General features: G+C 44.2%; 1 protein-coding gene across 2 annotated transcripts in view; it reads right to left on the bottom strand.

Annotated features, from left to right (window-relative positions):
• Positions 1 to 21,036, bottom strand: part of PAPPA (pappalysin 1) — a 229,397-nt gene that overhangs the window by 184,077 nt on the left and 24,284 nt on the right. For both annotated transcript variants that reach the window (XM_074973627.1, XM_074973626.1), the window contains one exon: positions 3,411 to 4,479. In XM_074973627.1, the coding sequence (XP_074829728.1) occupies positions 3,411 to 4,479 (1,069 nt within the window). The remainder of the gene's footprint in view (positions 1 to 3,410; positions 4,480 to 21,036) is intronic.

Raw genomic sequence — 21,036 nt, 5'->3', positions numbered from 1 at the left:
GCTGGGGGAGAGGGGAAGGAATAGGGGCAGGAAGAGGCGGATGAGGGGCGGAATGAGGTGGGAAGGGGCGGGGCAGGAATAGGTAGGGTGGGGGGCAGAATGGGGGCAGGAAGAGGCGGGGCAGGGGTGGAGACTTGGGGTGGAGTGGGGGCAGGGCTTGGGGTGGAGTGGGGGCCAAGCACCCCCCGCGATCTAGGGAAGTTGGTGCCTCTGCTGGGGATGCTAGGATGCTATATTGCACCGGACTGTCCAGTATAGGTGATGTTGAGGTTGGGTAGGGAATATAAATCAGTGAAATGTGGAGCCCTATGGTGCTGAGGAAGACTAAGAAGCTGAGACCTCCTCTTGACACACTGCCGAGGAATCATCATGTGTCTGGCACCATTTCCTTTTCTCCCGGGAGCCCTCGGAGGAGTCAGAGTTCTGTTTCCCTTTCCTCAGCATCTTATGTGACGTTGAGCTTTGACAGGAGTCAGAGCAGAGCATGTAGCGGACAAAGAGATGTTCTCCGCAACAGGTGCTGAGGCCTCCAGCAGAGGGACTGAGGACTCAGCAAGGCCATACATGGTGCCAGACGTGGTTGGCATGGGTGCAGAATGGGTGCAGTCGGTGCTGACTGAATCTCTGACTTTGGAGCGGTCGTGATGGAACCTTTCTGAAAGGAAGCACCAAGGCCAAGTACCAAGGGGGTGGAGGCTTTACCCATTCCATTGATAAGGGCTGCAGTGCCAGGTGGCTTATTGCCAATTGTATTGTTAGCCTGAACCCCCGATGCCGAGGCCTGTACTACAAGAGTCTCAGTGATCAAGGATGCCTGTAGCCCCTAATAGTTGGTTTCGATGCAGTCAGAGTGAGAATGCCCAACAGATGGAGCGCTGAGATGAGGTGTGAGCATTTCCTGGACACATCCAACTTTCACATTAGATTCGGGATAGACATTTACACAGGTGAGGTTTCTCAAAGACCTTCTTAGCTGCACTGCTGGCCTTCAATGAGAGTGTTGCAACCTCAAGGCGGTGCTGAGGTCACATTATGTTTTCTCTCTTTTTGATGATCTAAGCTACAATCATGTTTATCAATTGTGGGGGGCTATATGCATCTGCTAAGAAGATCCAACACAAAGAGGTTCCCAGTGCTTATCGCTGTGGAGGAGAAGGACCTTGGGCAGTTGGGGGCTGCGGCTCTCTTAAATACACTGGGACCCCGAAGTCACTAGGGGGAGCTCATACAACTGCAAAAGCCATGGCTTTGGTAGATGTTCCATGAGCTCGATGCCAGGGGCACCAAATCCACAAATGACAGTGCACAGAGGTACCCGAAGAAGAATAAACAGCTGCACATGAAAAAACAGTGTGTAGAAATGCCTGTTTTGTCCATGGAACTGCATATTTTGCAAATGACATTTGACATACTTGAACTTCCACATGTACATTTTTTGTGCACAACTTTGGGCATGCAGTTTGGAAAATTTGGCCCTGAAAGTTTCTGAATGTTAAGGATCAGTCTTAAATGTGGTCATGTGATTTTAAATTAAATAATAAATAATAATAATACCCAGCTTTTATACAGTACTTTGCATTAGTTGATCTCAAAGCAATTTACAAAAGAGTTAAGTATCTTTATCCCTATTTTACAGATGAAGAAACTGAGTTAGGCTTTTCTTGTTAGGTTGAATTTAAAAGGTTTGTGCATGTTTGTGATGTTGGATACAGTAAAAATGTTAAAAGGGCACTGTCAGATTAAAAACAACATTTAAAAAAATTATCTTAGCTATGTTATTACGAAAGCCATGGGTTATGAAAACTGCAGATTTAAAAAAAAATCCAATTTACATTTCTCTACTGATGGTGTTTGCTTAGTTGCATTTTTCTCTGACTGGACAATGAAAGTAGATTGGTCAGTTTCCTTTTTTTATAATTGGTATTTAATGCATTTCACTGTCTGACTCTCCTGCACTATCACAAGGTTGTAGTGTTTGAGCTGAGCTGCAAAGGAATATTGATACATTGGATTTATATAAACAAAATGGAAGAAGCATTTCTCAGATGTTTTGTAAATTTGGAGCCCAAACTGAGCTGAAAGTGTCCTTTTAAAACTTCTCTCTGCTCAAAATATTAAGGAGATGGCTTGAACCAACACAATGTAGGGAATTCTCTCACAGCTGACATTTTCCTTCTTAATCTGCTCTGTGGTGGCTGGTAACACAGGGTGTTCTGAGTGCTGTGTGATTCTCACCCCTCCTCCCCCCCTCCCATAACCCTATAAGCTGCAACCCTATAAGCCATAGTGTGTGAAGGACAGAATTTCACCCTTACCTTCTATTTAATGTAGGTTTAAGACAGACCATAATGACTTTAAACCATAGGGTGAGGGTTTTTTTGAATATACAAGGGTCTGATTCTACTCTCACATATGCTGGTGTAAATCAGGAGCAACTCCACTAAAGTCACTGGCGTTAAACTGGTGTCAAACCAGTGCAAGTGATTTGAGATTGACACCCCGATACAAAATAAAAAATTGTATTTATGTAGACACGTAGACCCTTTCATCCAAAGATCTCAGACTGCTTTATGAATGTTATGTAATTAGCCCACACAGCTCCCCTGTCAGGAAGAGAAGGGATACTTTCCCCGTTTTTCAGTTGTGTAAACTGAGACAGTTAAGTTACTTGCTCAAAGACACAGAGCTCATAACAGAAGCTAGAGGTCCTGATACTCATAAGAATGGCCAAACTGGGTCAGACCAAAAGTCCATCTAGCCTAGTATCCTGTCTTCCGACAGTGGCCAATGCCAGATGCTTCAGAGCGAATGAAAAGAACAGGTAATCATCCAGTGATCCATCCCCTGCCCCCATACTCAGACCCCTCCTCTCTATAACTGCAGAATGACATTCCCTCCCTATGTGTGCACAAAAAAAGCTGTGTTGACATAACATTAAAGGGCTCTGAATAAACTGTCTATCCTTTAAAGAAGTCTCAGTAAACTGAAGTCTGCCTAAAAGTATTTAATCACTCTCACCTCAGAGCCTCACCAAATGCGACCTTCCTATGGTTTTGACTCCTACACTCTGAGGGCTTGTGGCTAAAATCAGCTATTCAGCACTCTAACCTACAGCTGATAACCTACAGCTTGTGGATTTCCCTGAGTTGGCTGTTTAAATCTTCGACAATCTGATCTTCGGTGGTGAGAGGGTAAATTTGGATTCAGTGGCAAGGCAGGTCTGAGGACTTGTGCTGAGACAGGTTAAGTGTGCGCCAATTACACACACACACACAAACACACACACAAAGGAAAGAAAAAATACAAGAGAAGCAATAAATATGGAGGAATGGAGAGCTGGCAGGACTGCCATTAGTCTGATGTTCACAGGTATTATTATAAATACCTCATTTGTTTAAGAAGTTGCCTACCTGTAAGGAGAATCTGGTTCAAAACATGTCTTGGTTACATCAGTTATCTCCGGGTTACAGCATTCCCCACCATCAAAGTTGTACCTCTCATAGTTACAATCCATGTCGCACACGCCGTTCTGCTTCTTCTTGTGGAACAGGGCATGACGTACGTGCCGGCAGTCCCCTCCATCGTACCCAGTCAGCGTGTGGTTGCACTCGGGGTCGCAGTTCTCATCTCCGATCTTGCTGATGTCGCAGTTGGCCAGGATGAGGCGGTGGCGGAGGGATGAGTTCTTCACATCCAGCACTTCCAGCTCCCAGGTGATGTTGTAGCGGCTGAAGGCCTCATTCAGCTGCTGGTGCTGGAACTCGATCTGCTGCCGGCTGACGGTGGGGTTCTGGTATGTGTCGTCATAGAGGTTCATCACCCGGTAGCGCACCACCTTATTGCGGCGGAAGCGGGGAAGCTTGTTGTAGCTGGCGATCACCTCCACATTGTCGCAGACTGTCTGCCCACAAAGAGGAGGGTCCAGACTGGTATCCAACAAGTAGCCATGGTGATAGTTGAATTCGATCTGAGGACTGCTGCCATCCTTCATGGGAGACCAGGTGTTTTTCACATTCAGTAAACTCTCCTGAAGAACTAGCTGAGGTAGAGGGGTGTCTAGTTCATGAACCACCTGGCCCATGTCAAACAAGATCTCCTTCTGGGACCGGGCTGTCCTCCAGAGATTGAAGTGTTCTATGTAACCCCGATAGTTCTGATTCAGGGCATTTCCTCCAATCATGAGCACTTTACACTTCAAGGTCAGAAGGCTGAAGATGCTGCCCACTTGCTCCCCGCTCGTGGCCACCTGGGCTCCGTTCACATAGAGTTTCATCAAGTGCCCATCGTATGTGGCAGCCAGATGCACCCACTGGTTGGGAAGATAGCTGCGATGAGTGGCAATGGTGGTGACCTTGCGAGCACGGTCCGTCTTCAGCGAGAAGAAATAGCGGGGGTCTCTATTCCCCTGGTCACTGACGGTGTTAATCCCCAGGACCCATCCTCGGTCACGGGAGGTGTAAGAACATTTGTCATATAATCCTATGGGCCCCCAAAAAAGAAATAGGAATAAATAAGGGTGACAACAGATTATTTAATGTATTTACTTTGTCATTAAAAATATAGAGGTATTAAGAGGGTTGGCGTAGACCAGTGGTGTTAAACCATCTGGTGGCCGCGTGGCCATACAAGAGAACTTAGCATCAAAGGACAAGGACTGCCAGAGGCATGCAGTGTGAATGGGACCCCCATTCCCTGGCCAAAGACCAGAACTGTTTTGCAATTTCAAAGCAGTGGAGAGCTGTTCTGTGTAGTCTCATTAACTTCATTTGAGCCATAAATTTAACCTCACTGGTTTAAACCAATAGAGTCTTATGAAACGTCCTTGATTGCTAATTCTCTCTCCCTCTCTGCCTCCCCCACCCCGGGTCCATTCTCCCCCTGAAAACAGGAGGAACAACCTGTAGGCAAAGTTTAGCAGGAGAAATGAATATGAGATCCAATCTTAATACAGCAGGAGAAATGCTAAATGGATGGGATTTCCATAGGAACCTAAGGGCTAAATGACCAAATCCTGCTGAGATTGATTTGGGTGCCTAACTTCCATAGGCTCCTTTTAAAATCCCAGCCAATGAGAACTGGTGAGAGAAACATACACACACTTATATTGAATCTGATGAACAAGTTGTATTCCAGATCCCCCACACATCCAAAGATGTGTATCCATTTACTGCACCACAACAGAACAGATACTAATGATCTCTCTCATACACTACATATCCATGTTTCTACTCACCTACATGCAAAGCGCTCTCTGGTTCATTGTGTGTCCAAATAGCTCAATTTAAATATATAAGGGAAATGGAAGGGAGGAAGGAATGAAAAGAGAAAGCATGCTCTAGAAGCTAGAGGAATGAAGCAGTCCCCCACCCAGGGTTACAGGGAGCGATGGGGTGGTGGTGGGGGGAATAAAGGTATGGAGAAAATCACTTCCCAAAATGGGAGAGAGAGCACTCTGGGGGTTAGAGACCATAGTCACAGTGATAAAGTCACAGAGTTTCAGGACAGAAGGGACCACCAGATCATCTAGTTTGACCTCCTGTATGACACATGCCACCAACACCACCCAGCCAGCCACTCACACACTAAACCCAACAACAGAACTGAGACTCAAGTATTACAACCCACAGGAGACACAACTCTGCCACAGGCAGAGAATAGGAGGGACCGAGGTGCACCAGTGCCCAAGGCCGCCACAATGGCAGGGAAATCACTCAGTGAGATAGACTCAGATAATCCTGGAAAGTGGCCCGCTCACACACATTGAAGAGGAAGGTGTAAAAAAACCAACCAAGCTCATTGCCGATCTGACCTGGGAGAAAATTCTTTCCCAACCCCACACATGGCGATCAGTTAGACCGTGAGCATGTGAACAAGAACCGGCCAGTCAAGCACCTGCGAGAGTGTATGCCCAATGCCACCTCAGAACCCTGTCCCACCCCGTCTTAGAGAAAGTCCTTTCCCAGTGTCAGATACAGGGATTGAGGAAGATAAAGGAATACAGGTTTCCTCCCCTCAGCTCTTAATAGTAGACACCTTGACTGAAAAAAAAGTAAGGACTTCTGTACTAAATGGCATTCTAGCCCTAACGCATTAAAACAATCTCTTTCCCACCCTCTGCCACCAAAAGAAGTGACTTGAAATCATAAATCTTTGACAGCTCTATCTCCGTGAAAAGACTAAATATCCCTCTATCTCACCTCTGCACCCTAACCCTCCCAGCACCATCACCACCAAATGACAACATCTTTTGCTTCTGACGCTGGACAAGTTGCTCAACAGCCATCTGTTAACAATCACTCATTAACAGTGTGGTCTTGTCTAATATCAACAGAGCAAAGGTTACGGGAGTAGTCACTGTATTTTTTCCCTTCCCCCACTTCTGTCACCCACCTTTCCCCTCCGCCCCAAAATCCTCTGATGGGAAGGCTGAAAATTTTTAAACAGGCCTTTTTTCTGCACACTGTTATTTTGCCAGGGGCTCTAAGCTCCCCCTTTTCCTGTTTCCTTTGGAAGAGAGATCCCAGGGTTAGGAAGGTAATGTGTTTATTCATCTGTAGGGCGCACTCAGTTCAAAACCTTTACAAGACCAGCTTCAAGCTTATACTGCCACTTCTGATCATGAGAGGGAGGGAGAGAGAAGGGAGAGAGAAGGGAGAAGGAAAACAAGTAGGTTTAAAAATGACATTTTCCAGTCAGGCTAAGGTGAATATTTACCCAGGAAATGAATACTATCAAATTCAAAGCTGCCAATGATGTTTTGGTGTCAGGGCTCCCAGCTTGCTTTATTTCTTTACTATATATATATGTGTGTGTGTGTGTGTGTGTGTGCGCATGCATGTGTGTATATATATATATGTATACACATACACACACTCATTTTCAGATGTGCCCTCTCTTCTGCGCTTCCTTTTAATGTGCTAAGTGAAATGTTACTTCCAATGGAAGTACCATGTAATGGTGTTGGGTAAGTAATACTGTAGTGAATGATGGGAACACTGGAAAGACAAGTTTCATCCACATAAGAGGTTCTCGGGACTAGAAGTCCAGAATGCATCCCCCCACTCCAGTATGGGATAGAGGGAGCCCTGAGGTGTGTATTGGTATGGAAAGAGTCCCTCCCAGACTGGAGGGACACCTGGGGGATAGAGAGCTGCAAGACACACCTTTCCTATAGTAAGATACAGACTTTTATGGGCATTTGCTAGAGGAACAGTTAAGAAGTTGCACATGACAATACCATATCCATATCTGCCGAGATTGAAAACCGGGGCACAGGGACACTCAAAAAAACATTCACACAGAAATCTTAAAATGTAAATATCTGTTTCTGTAGCCTTGGTTTTTATTTCTGAAATAGAAAATTTTCACTAACTAAAGTGCAAGGATATCAAATCCTAACAACTTTGGATCTCAGACGAGTGAGGTCCCTCAAAATGAGGGACATTTGAGAGGAAAGTTAGAATGGTCTCTTCTTGACCATGATAAGCCCTCTTCCTCTTCTTCTTATGCGCTGCATGGGGCTAGCAACTGACCTCAGTCGAACAGACGGAGCTGCTGCAGGAATACTACAGAAATGTACCAAACCTCCTTCTTCCTTTGTGCGATTAACTCTGATGTGATGCAATGTGGCTTGAGTTTGCCTCAAACAGCTGCTATCAATTCAAGATTTATAGCCAACAGAGGACACATAAGTAGTGACAATGGGGACACTAATGAACCAGCCTGTGTGAATGCTGCTGAGATGGAACAGTTTAATATTCTGATTCCTTATGTTCTCTGGTTTAGGGCAAAGGCCAATCAGTCAACCCAAATGACCATATCTCTCATGCAATATTCCTTTCTCAAGCATTTACCATTGCAGGTATCCAACCACAGCTACAAGGCTGTTCCATTCCAAGACAGACTAGCTTTATGGATGTATAGAATATTTGTGTGCTGTTTATTTTTAAGGGAGAGGGAAAAGAGGGGAAAGGAGAGGAAAACCCTACAATAGCTGTAACTTACAAAACTGTGCCAATCCTTCACAATATCCATTTGTTTGTATGTTACATCCACATCCCTTACCTTCATCTGCTTTTACCTTCGGTTTATACATCTTTTCAGGTAGAGGACAATCTCTTTTTCTGTGTTTGTCCAATGCCCAACGCAATGAGGCCCCAATCCCAATTGGGGTCTATGAGCTCCATCAAAATATAAATATTTATCACTCCCACTAATAACAACAAAGGAAAGGGCTCTGGAATAGGGACATGTGAAATAATTTCCATACATGTGGAAAACGTCAAAATCAGAGGTTTTCACAGTTTATTTTGACTTTGTAAAATGAGTCCATCGGCGTGAGTTATCGCTTAGAAATCATTAAAAACATTTTGAGAAAAAAGTGCCCCTTTGCATCCCCAAAATCAAGCCTGTTTTTGAGCAAAATGACTGAAATTTAAATTTTATAAATGTAGTTCTCATGATCAACTTTCACATAATTTATACTCTTATTGTTACTATTATTAATTATTTGTATTGTGGTTGTGCCTATGAGATCCTATCATGGACCACAACGCCACTGTGCCAGGCACTGTACAAATACAGGACAAAGAGCCACTAAGGCCCCTTCCCACTGCTCTGCTACAGCAGATTTTCACCTACTTTAAAGTCCCTTTACACTTCAAGAGCGGCGTAAAGGGTCCGCAGAGTACAGGAAAATTAGGCCAATGATTCTGCAGATGATTCAGTGCAATACCGGAATTTGACAAACACGTCTTGAAAAGCAAAGTTTCTCAGCCATGAAATGGTGTGAGACCAAACCAAAGCCCCTCCTCCCGCCACCGAAAAAAGTGCACAATTTTCACATTGCCGTTCTTCCTCACTTTTGCCTGCCTTGAGTTGCTAGGGATGGATAGCACTTTAGGCGAGATGAGCACTGTCAGTGTTGCCAGCTCACAAGTCTCATGATATCTGTTGCTTTCTCAGAGCCACAGCTCTTGGAGTTAGGGGATTAGGTCACAATCTCAGCTTTCATTTACAAAGAAAAAAATAAGTTTTAGCCCTCGTGCTTGCAGATGAAAGCTTGAAAATGTAAGCCCCAATGACTCAAAACCCAGCAAGCAAATAAAAATAACCAGAAGTGTATTTTTTTTAAATCTCACAATTTTTAAGCCAAACGCATGATGTTTGAAGCCTTACCCATGATTGCTACAGTATACCTCTGCTAATCATAACTGATCCTTGCAGGAGGCCATGCACAAGGCCTGTATACCACTTAAGTCCCACTTTGTTTTAAGGGACTGTATGGGACTGAAATGGTGAATTATCTTTGTGCGGGCCCTTTGCACGGGGGAGAATTTTGCACTGTGCATATAATATATGACATCGGTTGCTGAACTTTTGGAAGAAAGGTCATTGGGGGAACATTCTGTCTTGGATGGTTTAGAGACAAATCCTGCATCTTAGCAGGGGGTCCCTTCTAACCCTATGATTCTATGAGGCGCTGCTGTAACCAAACTCAAGATGCTGAGGTTGCAGCAGATGGTGATCAGGAACGGCTACAGAGAGGCTGGGACACACAGCTAGAAGCTCTCTGTGCCAAAGTTATAAGTAGCATTCTCAGTGGGCAGTGTTCACAAGGAAGGGAGCTAAAGTAACCTGTGCAAACTGCTATAATCCATTTTCAAATGACCAATAACAAACTCCAAGCCTCCTTCCATCACTTCAGCACTATTTCTTGTGTCTCTAACAACAGCTTCCTGATAACCAACCCAGCCAGTGAACTAGCTAAGGTTTGAAATCTTTACTTCAAAGCAGGTTTCTCACTTTACTGTGCAATGGGGGATGGGAGCTTGTGGTGCCATTTTTTGGGGCGGGGTGAGCTGACTTTGAACGCACCAGGTGTGCTGTAGAGTCCACAGCAGCCTTGAAAAGAAGTGGGCGGGGAGGGAATAATACCTTGCACTTCTGGAAGTTGGCCACGCCTGCTTTGCTGGGAGACTACAACCAGAGGTGACAGGACTCCGTTATGAAAGGGGAATTTAGGTCAACAATCAAAGCTGCAGTCAGGGGCCCAAGAAGAGGGAGCTAAAGGTTGGGGCTGTTTTTTTTCCCCTAGCATGTTTTAATCGTTTAGTATCAAAGCCACAGAGGAATGCTTGACAGAGCAAATATTCTACAGGAACCTATAGAAAGCTTTTATCTGTCCAGAGGAAAATAATTAAAACAGACAGATTTGGGTTAAGTATCCCCATGCTCCATGCTATTGGGTAAGTCAGGGAAGATCCACTAGAGCAGCTTCTCGAGTTCTGCATTGGATATTTCATGGTACAATGTTGAACCCAATATACTTTTATGAAGGGAAGAAATAATCTCTCCCTTCTCTCCCAGCCTCCACACACTTTCCTCCAGAACAGTTAAATAATTCAAACTCCAAGGTACTTAAGAAAACAACTCCATCTGTACCATTTCCGATGCTGCCAAGCAGCCTTTGGGGCACTCCCAGGGGCAAGTATTGGCTCAAGCAAAGCACCTCAGAATTGCCCAGGTGGCAGTTTACTGCTCAGGCCAGGAACAAGTACTTGTTTTTCTGCTGCTGCCTGCCTTGCTGAATTCAGATCGGATATTTGCCATTCACCTCACAAGCAATGCTACAGGATTTGATTTATGCCCCATATGCTTGACATGATGCCTTGTAGTATCAAGGTTGGGAGGCATGAACAGCACAGCTAAATATGAGATATATACATTTGCAGTGGCTGGTTAGTTATGAACTTTATAAAAGTCCTGGCTTTGTGATAACTAAATCATTTATGCTGTAACGGAGCAGCTACTGGCCTGGACCTTGGAGCCCCAACAACGTGAGTGAGACATCACTGAGCTTCGCTGTGACAATAAACCTGCTGTCTGTATGCAAGGTGCCTCCTACAGACTGATCTCGTGGGGTAGGGACAGAGATAATTTACTGTATTATGAGAGATTATGAAGAGTAAGATCTCAAAGCACACAGCAAGATCCGACAGCACAGAAGAGTGTGCTTCAGTACTAAACCTGCCAGCACTTTAACAGCATCATTTCTCTGTTGGGTACCTCTTTTTAAAGGGCTTCATTGTTTAGAGTATCAATATAAAGGAGTACTGCTGGGGGGTGTTGCTCCTTACCTAAATCTCCCTAAGCATTTCACAATTGCTGCAGGATCTGAGGAGAGTGGTGCTCAGTTAACAAATTGTAACTGTTCGTGATCCAGATTCCTCAAAGAGACAATGGATCATTAAACATCAAACAGCTGCTGTGGTAATGACTTGATTTTTTTTTCTATACTTACACAAAACCTAAATGATATAGGCCACATTTGGGTAGATTCTCACAGGACAGTAAAAGCCACATCCATGACACAAAGTTTATCTCTACCTCCCAGCCCCCAACCAAATTTCAGATCCCTGCACGAAATCACAGGGGAGTTAGAACATTTTTTAAAAAGTCTCAAGGATTTTTAACATGGGCAAATCAACTTATTTTACCCTAGTCTCATTCATGGAAATGACTAAAAATGATTAAGGGTTAGAAAACCTGATTTACGAGGAAAGACAAAAACCGAGCATGTTTTTTCTTGAGAAAAGAAGACGGGGTGTGTATGTGCATGATAGGTTATCTAGGGAGGTTGCGGAATCCCATCATTGGAGGTTTTTAAGAACAGGGGTAGACAAACACCTGTCAGGGATGGTCTAGGTTTACTTGGTCCTGCCTCAGTGCAGGTGATTGGACTAAACGACCTCTTGAGGTCCCTACCAGCCCTACATTTCTATGATTCTATTATTCTAAATAATTTTGGCTAAAATTCTCAAAATTAATTCAGCCCCAGCAGAAAACACCCACTATGGAAAATTTCTGCCTAAAGGGTTAACATTTGGCAAAATTATAAGCAACTGAAAAGAGTCTTATAAAGGGAAGTGTTGAGCAAACTTTAAAATGGGAGGTGCTACCTAAATATGAGGGTGGAGTCCTGTGGAGATGAAACAGTATGTGGTCATGTAATTAAAGACTATCATAATGCATATGCACATGGGGACAGAGTTAAGGTTGCACAGGCAACCTTAATTCTGGCATTTCCTAAATTTTCCATGCTTGCCTTTGCAACCTTAATAATGTTTTAACAACTTTATTTTTTGCATGTAATAAATATATAAGGCTAAATCTTGAGGTTTTTCCTCAAGTTTTTCTCAGGCAAGACTCCAATAGGAGCTTAACAGAATAAGGCCGTCATGATCTAGCCCACCAATCAGAGAGCTGTGTTTGTTATTTATGAAAGGCTGCTGTTCTATAAATATAGAAAATGAGACAAGACATTCATGAGTTTGGCTCAATTCGAGTACAGCACCCACAGGTTTGGATGCTCATCCAAACTAGCTGAACTTCTAACTGGGTCAGCAAAACCTGGCTAGGAATCAAGTGTGAAGAAGGTTTCTTATTGGACTTCCAGAACTTCCTGTTTCCAACAAGCCAGTTTTGCTGAAAGAACAGATTTTCTCCTGGGGTTTCATCATTTCTGCTTGCAGCCATTGTCATAATCAGGAAGCAGAGAGTCCCACTGCAAAAATGAAAAGTTCTATTCTATATCCAGCTCTTTCTAGCCTCAAAATATTTCTTTTGAATTTCACATTTGAGTGAATTTTGGGCAAAGGCTCTCAACAGTTCCTATTTTACTTCACATAGTCTCTAGGAGAAATTCAGTAGTAACATTACATTGACTTTAAGGGGGTACATAGCCAGAGTCCCAGACACAAAGATACACACACACACATACACAAGCGGGCAAGGAGCACACACAATAAGGAGAGGTATATACACAGGGATGCATCACACGCACACACTAACAAATTTACCTACACGCCCATGGAGAGACATATATACCCAGGTACACACAAGGATTAAAACAAATAATTTATACACACACACATAAGAATCCACACACATGAACATCTCTGCTCCCACAGCTCTTACCTCCCCTCTGTCTTAGACCGAAACATTGATTAACCTTCAAAGGTCTATAGGAAAATAACGTAGCTTTGTTCCTGCTAACCCAGTGGCATCTCCTTCTCCATTCTGAGGGCTAACACTAGGCAGTAAGCTCTGTACAGAAGCTGTATCATAATTCTAGTGTAATCTAAATAACAAAGGCCTCAAAATTTCTGGGCTTATATTAGACAACATGGAAAGCTGGTGCATAAATTGGGTCAAGAGAGGTCACGGAACCTCAAAGTAGATCAGACAGCCAGAGAGTCCCCAAAGAAAACGTCCTTCTGGAGGGATTATGGAGTATATCTGTCACTGGACAAGTGCACACAATGCCCATCAGCTGACCGGCAGTTCAAAATGCTATTTCATTTCATAAACCCGCACCAGCTCCTGTGCCTGATGTGCTAGGGAAGTAAATCAGCGGCAGCACTGGCCAAGCTAGTAGCTGAAGAGGAAAAGGGCCAGACATTCTGCCCTGAAAGAGCATTCTTGCTGGCCAAGACAGCAGAGCAACAAGGTGGGGATGTATACAAGTGAGTTTGGCTGTGATGCAGCCAAAATTCATGGTGGAGAGTGGGGGAGGGGCAACATAACTTGTTTTGCTCTTCAGAGCTCCCTTTCAACTGACCTTTACAAGGGCTCCGAGGGCAGCCCTGGAACCAGCTGAGCAGTTACTACTCCCAGCTGCAAAGGGGATGGCTTTTACACCACTGCACAAAAGGAAGCGTGGGGGTGGGGATGAAGAACAAAGAAGGAAACACGAGCAGCCCCTAAACTAAATGGGAGGATCAGGATGGGGGCAAGTGGGGACGGGGGGGGGGGGCGGGGACAACCTTGCAACCATTCCTTCCGGGACCCGACAGATGGCTAAAAAGTCTCCATTAAAACAAAAAAAATCTTCCATCAGGGCTAACCAGGACACCCAGCTGGGAGATGGTAAAAAAAAAAAAATCACATCAGTGTTAACTGGGAATTTCGTTGGTAATTTAGGGGCATTTCCATGTGAAATGGGCATGCTGGTTATATAACTGGACTGTGAGGCTATGTGGAGCAGATTCTCACCTGATGTAAATCTGCATAGCTTCACTGGAGTCAATGGATTTACACCACCTGAAGTTCTGGCCCTCTGTGGGAAGCTACAGTCCTAATCAAGAGTTAAATATTATTTTTCCATGTTTTTTTCTATGTATAGATGCTAGAGAGGAAATATGCAGACTTTAAACTAAACTTTTTAGGTCTGATTCACACAGAAGGACACAATAACCGTTCTGCAGACAGAATGGGATTGATTGTGTTCGTTTCCTGCTGTCACTCTTGAAAAGCATCCTGCCCTCTTCTAATCATGATTATTTCGTGTCTCAAATTCTCCCCTCTTCACACACAAGTGCCAAACCGATACACCAAACCACAGAGACACTCCTGCTTTCTAGGAAACATCCTTCTGAGAAAAGAAATGCCTCTTTCAAGTGATCTAACTGCTATACTATATGTTCTTCATAGGATGTAGCCTCCATATATTAACTGGAAGAATGTAGTTTACGAGCCAGATTTTCAGTTTGGTGTTAATCCAGTCTGATATTTTTGGGTATAATTTTCCTCTTGCAAATAACCAACCCTGTAATTTTGCACACATTATGAACGTTGAGCACAATTAAGTAATTTGACTGCTTGATTTGCAAACATAAATAGTTAAATGTTTAACGTCCAACAGTTATGCCTGCAATTTATTACAGATGCAAAATGTGGGCCCAGATATTTGCAGAGGGAAAAAAATACACCTGCAAAAGTGATGGCTACTGCGAAAATCTGACCTTTAATTCTTAGAGGGCAAGATGTGGAAGTGATGGCCAAACCTCCAGAAGATCAGAATTCTAGTTTGATTTTGCACAAGCCTCTCCAAAGTAGCTGGCCCTCATGAGTTTCCAAGATTGGGACAAAAATGTTATGAGTACAAACTTCCTTGGAAGATTTCTGGCAGTTCGTGTGTTTGATTGGGCAGTGGGAAATATAATTTATCCAAGCTTTCTTACGCTATTTTAACCCTTCAATTTCTGGTTGCATCTTTGGGCAAAGATTCTTATTTGACCCAAACCATCCTCAGCTAGGGACCTATCTCAGGACTCTAATTAGCATCATTAACTCTTTGCCCCATTCTTTGCGCCTGCAGCTCAGCTGAAGTCACTAGAACAAGTCATTTCAGCCTTCGGTGTACATACCACAGTGACTGGTGTTGTGCCCTGAGACTGAGGCAGACCACCCAGAAAGAAGCTGACCACCAAAGGGGTTACCACCAGGGGTTTTTTTAAAACCCTTTTGCATTTGCTTCTTTATTCTCAGAGGATGTCTGACGAGTTAGCCTAACAACCCCCAAAGCATTAATGCTGCAGCTTTTGAGATGAGACCTCTGATTCACTCCTTGAAGGATACACTCCTGGGGGGAAATCCTGGGCTCCCTGAAGTCAACAGGACCAGCATTTTACTGCTGTTCTTTCACCTGTCTGGGGCAAGGGTCCTGGGGTCTATGCTCCTATGGTGAAAGCATTAAGCACAGTCTGATGCTAATCAGCCGATGGAGCTCCACAAATTAAAGTGCCAGAGCCATAATGGGACACTGATCCTGCTCTGCTATTTGGGAGGATTTACAAGACAGTCCCTGCTAAGCACCAGGGTGGGCAAAACTAATTACTATTGCCGTCTAAAGGAGGACTCAGACATTGACGCTTTGGTAGAAGTTGGTACGGGAGGAAAATTCAACGGTCCTAAGCTTGTAAAAGAGTTTTCTTAAAGACCGTTTTATTACCTGAGCCTGAGATCTGGTTCCCATTTGTGTCTGACTGGAGTGAGACTCCATCTGACACTCCATCCCGCAGCTGTGTGGGGTCAGGAAAGCCCTGGTCAGAGGAGTCCCTAACACCACCCACCCTCCCCCAAGCACAGAGGGCCCTATTTTTTTCCATTCTTAACCTTTTACCCACCAGAGAGCTAAATTCTGTGCCTTACTTGGGGCACAAGTGAAAATGAATTTGACAGCCCCAGTCTAGGCTAGTCCTTAGCAGTTATTGGTAGGGCCCTACCAAATTCATGTCCGTGAAAAATGTGTCACGGACCATGAAATCTGGTCTCCCCCTGTGAAATCTGGTCTTTTGTATGCTTTTACCCTGGACTATAGAGATTTCATGGGGGAGACCAGGGTTTCTCAGATTGGGGGTCCTGACCCAAAAGAGGGTTGTGGGAGGAGGTTTGTAAGGTTATTGTAGGAGGGTCGCGGTATTGCCACCATTACTTCTGCACTGCCTTCAGAGCTGGGTGGCTGGAGAACAACGGCTGCTGGCCAGGCATCCAGCTCTGAAGTCAGCACCCTGCCAGCAGCAGCCCAGAAGTAAGGGGAGCAATGCCATACCATGCCACCCTTCCTTCTGCACTGCTGCCTTCCGAGTTGGGTCAGGACCCCTACAGTTACAACGCCATGAAATTTCAGATTTAAATATCTGAAATCATGAAATTTACAATTTTCAAAATCCTACAACCTGTGAAATTGACCAAAGTGGACCGCGAATTTGGTAGGGCACTAGTAATTGGTCAACACCACTAAAGAAGCTCACATAATCTGGACATTGTAGGCAGTGCGACTACAAGAGCGGGGAGTGTTACTACTCACCAGCATGGTGCACTGGCAAGGCTGTGTGAAGATCCCATGAACGGAACATTAAGAATAGAGGATGGAAAGAGTACCAGTTTGGTTTGAGGTTTTTTAGCAGAGCTGTCTGTTGCAGATCATGAATGAGGTGAACTGCAGGACATGCTACAGGTCAATATTCAGATATATCATCCGCAGAGAGTTTGAATGGGTGAAAATGGTATAGTGTGCGTTTACATTCAGTTCCACCTTTCCATCTTTCTCTCTTTGAAATCAGGACTTTTGCTCTTACCCTGAATTTACCCCTGCCTCATTCTTCACAATTATGGGATTCTGAAGCCTAACCATCTCCGACCTCTTCCTCTAAGTACAATCAGCTCTCTGCCCGCATCCACATCTTAAACCCAGTGACTCCTAATCTCTAGCCACACACTGATGTATCATCCCTTTCCCCTACCCACTATCCCCTTTCATTCTGCCACTACATCTTCCTGACCCAAGCCAAAGCCAGTTTTGACACCCCAGGAGGCCAACTTCCCTTTACTGGTAATCTGCCACATTTGTGGAGTGGGTCTCACTTGATCTGGCAGTTTCAGCTGGACGGGCTGCTGTATCCACACTCTGTATGGTTCCAAGGGGCTTTCCCGTGTCACTGGTGAGACAGAATGATTTGTGTATCTCTGAGACTAGAGAGCAACTCTTGAAGCATGAGATTTATGAATAGCAGCCATCCCAGAAGAGGCTGAGATGCAGCAGGGATTGGCTGAGTTATATTAGCAAAAGTACAAATGAGTCTTGCTGAGTGTTGAACGTTCCTCGGATTGAATCAGGGATAATACTTGCCCAAATTGATCATGTTGTTTGAGTCTGGTGCTTGGTTTGAGGCTCGTTCTCACTTTCTTTCTCACTACTGCTTTGTCCATCCCTGGCAGAGCTGTTTGTGTCAGGAAGACTTAGATGTAGGATCTCCAAATGCTACCAGATACCATCTCACCAAAGATGCTCTCATGGTGTCTTCTCATTTCAAATATTCATTGGCAGAATTCCCTTTAGCAAGGCACTATTGTCCAATGCTTAACGCCGGGGACTGGGATTTAGGACACCTGGATTCCTGGCTCTGCTGCTACCCTGCTTTGTGGCATGGGGAAGTCTATTCACCTCTTTATGCCTGTTTTCCCTCCCACCCATTTGTTTGTCTTGTGTATGTAGATTGGCTGCTCTTTGGGGGCAAGGACTATTTTTTACTAGCAAGTTGAGTCCTTTGGGCCCTACTATAATATAAACAACAAGTTTGCAAATAATCAGCTTTCCCTGAAAGTGCATCACCTCTCCCCTCCAAACACTGCAAAATAAATATAGCAAAAGATTGGTCTTCCCTACTGTGACAAAGTTCCTGCTCTACCTTGGTGGGTCTTGCGCTTATTGGTGGATTTGCTCACCTTGGAGCTTCACGGTAGCCCTCAGCTTGGCCATTTTTCTGAATTCACAGTCCAGGTCGACTCCTCCTGTGTCTGACCAGGAACTGGGAGGATTTGGGGGGAACCCGGGCCCGCCCTCTACTCCAGGTTCCAGCTCATGGCCCTGTGGAATGCAGCTGTCTAGCGTGCCTCCTGGAACAGCTGTGCGACAGCTACAACTCCCTGGGCTACTTCCCCATGGCCTCCTCCCAACACCTTCTTTATTCTCACCATTGGACCTTCCTCCTGGTGTCTGATAATGCTTGTACACCTCAGTCCTCCAACAGTCCGCGTTCTCACTCTCAGCTCCTAGCGCCTCTTGCTCCCAGCTCCTCACATGCACACCACAAACTGAAGTGAGCTCCTTTTTAAAACCCAGGTGCCCTGATTCGCCTGCCTTAATTGATTCTAGCAGCTTCTTGATTGGCTGCAGGTGTTCTAATCAGCCTGTCTTAATTGTCTCCAGAAGGTTCCTGATTGTTCTGGAAACTTCCCTGTTACCTTACCCAGGGAAAAGGGACCTACTTAGCCTGGGGCTAATATATCTGCCTTCTATTACTCTCCTATAGCCATCTAGCCCAACCCTGTCACACTATATACAATACTTGAATGCTTAGCACATATGGAAACATAGGCATATGCACGTGTATATCACAGACTGTCACAGGCTTCTCTTATTAAAAATAAAGTACAAAACTCTACCAAGAGAATCACTAGTACAAAATGTAATGCTTTAGAGCATTACGGAGGGATACATGCATGCATGTGAGTGGAAACATTCACAGACACATGTCCTAGACATACAGACCATGGGCAAGTGTGGGCTGGATGGTCTCTTAAACTCAATGCTATCTGAGCTGTGAATGGTCTGTAAATATTGTGAAGTGCTACTAAAGGCAGCGTTATGAAAGAAAAGAAAAAAAGAAAGAAAGAAAGAAAGAAAGAAAGAAAGAAAGAAAGAAAGAAAGAAAGAAAGAAAGAAAGAAAGAAAGAAAGAAAGAAGGTTGAAACCTTTCCTTCCTGCTGTGTCCCCTTGTATAGCTACAAATGGGAAAACCTGCTGTTATGGAGTGGGGTTGACTATAAAAAGCATCTATTACTGAAAGTTACAAGGCTGGGAATATTTAAGTCAAAGATGTCCACTAACTGGTCTGATGCTGTTCCATTGTGCAGGACACATATGGGACCTGATCTTGCCGGGTAATGAGTACCTTCAACTTCCATTCTGTATAATGTAAGCTAAGGGTGCTCAGTCTCTCACGGGACTGGGCTTACAATAAAGATATTTATTTTATATTCTAGTCTATTAATAAATACCACTTTGCACTTCCACAGTGTTTTTCATGAGAGGATCCCAAAGCCCTTTACAAAGAGGGATTAATATTATCTTCATTTCGCTGGTGAGGAGACTGAGCATAGGACCAAGTTTCGTGGAGATTTATATTGTATGCAACCACACCATGGCCAAGGGGATCCTGCGGGATATAAATGAGAGCAGAGATTAAGTGGTAAGGCCAAGGTCACAGAGCAAATCAGTGGCAAATCCAGGAATAGCATCCAAAATAGCAAAATAGCAAATCCAGGAATAGCATCCCAGTCCCTGTCTCTAGCCACTAAACCACAGTGTTAATTATTAAAGAAAGATGCTATTTCAACTAGACAATTTGTGGCGTATATATTTTTGCAGTGATAGCTGCATGACAATAGAGTTCTTTCACCTCAGAAACACTCAGATACCGTAATAATGGTGAGGAATACATGGACAGATGGGTAGATTAGATAGAGGCTTTGGCATAAAAAATGCAGAGATATTTCAGAACTCTTAGTGCTGCAATATTCCGCCAACCAAGAAAGAGATCAAGAGATGCAAATTTCATCCCAAGAAGTCTGCATAACGCTGAATGCAAAGGAGGATTGCTTGAGTCACTCCATTCAGACAACAGCCTGCTATTGAACAAGGGGAACAAATGCCTGAGAGACAGGCTGCTGCACACTTACACAAGAAGCAAGAGTCTTTCAAAAAAAGAAGACGGGAAAAATAGATAAGGATGTGATATGCAAGATATACTGCTGTATTTCTGTCTCCTGTACATTCTGTAACCTGAACGCTACTGCTACAGCAGAGAGAATAGCGCTGTGAGGATACCTTGCACCTACAGCAACCCTGGCAGAAAGAGCTCTTCTTCCATCCATTTTGGGCACAATAAAATGAACCAACGCTTTACATGTCCAAAGTATCGTGTGTATACTAACACTGCTGTGAGGATAGGTCTGTATTATTATCCCCATTTTACAGATAAGGAAACAGACAGATGAAGTGGATGGCCCAATGTCAGAGGTATAGCCAGGATTAAAACGCAGGACATCCCTCTACCTATCACTGGGCTCATTCTTCCACATCACTTTGTCAGGGGAGAAAAAATTACTTTTCTCCTAAAGAGCAGCTTTTACATTTTCATTCACAAACATCCTTTTCTCTACCCCAAGCCCCTCTAAATTATTAGTAGAGAAAAATCTCTGTTCTTGTCCCAAATTCATCAGCAAGGAGTCTCCATCTCCTTGTGCTCCAACCAGGTTCTTTATCTCTCTTCCTTAAAACACACTTCGCAACCCTGCCCTTTCACGATGACATCTCCAGGAAATCTTGTGCTGCTTGGAGCTTACTCTGTCACGCAGTGTCTGATAAATGCCTGAACCGTGGTGTTTCTGTATGAACTAAGCTGGAAGTTCTTTAGGGCAGAAACAGCATGTTCTGAGCACAGTGATGGCACTCAAACAACATTACAGCTGAATGGCAAATTGTGTTGATTGGCTTTTGAAGAATGTTGTGCACACAATTTACCTGTGATCACTCTGTCATGGTATACAGAAGAGCCATTAACATACGGGAGTGGGAAGAGAAATAAGCTACTGCCAGAGGGTAGTGAAGTATTGCTAAAAATTACAGAA

This window comes from Natator depressus, chromosome 16, assembly GCF_965152275.1.
Source record: "Natator depressus isolate rNatDep1 chromosome 16, rNatDep2.hap1, whole genome shotgun sequence".
Lineage (NCBI taxonomy): Eukaryota > Metazoa > Chordata > Testudines > Cheloniidae > Natator > Natator depressus.
The sequence above is the reverse complement of the archived record's forward strand: the minus strand, read 5'-3'. Positions and strand labels throughout refer to the sequence as shown.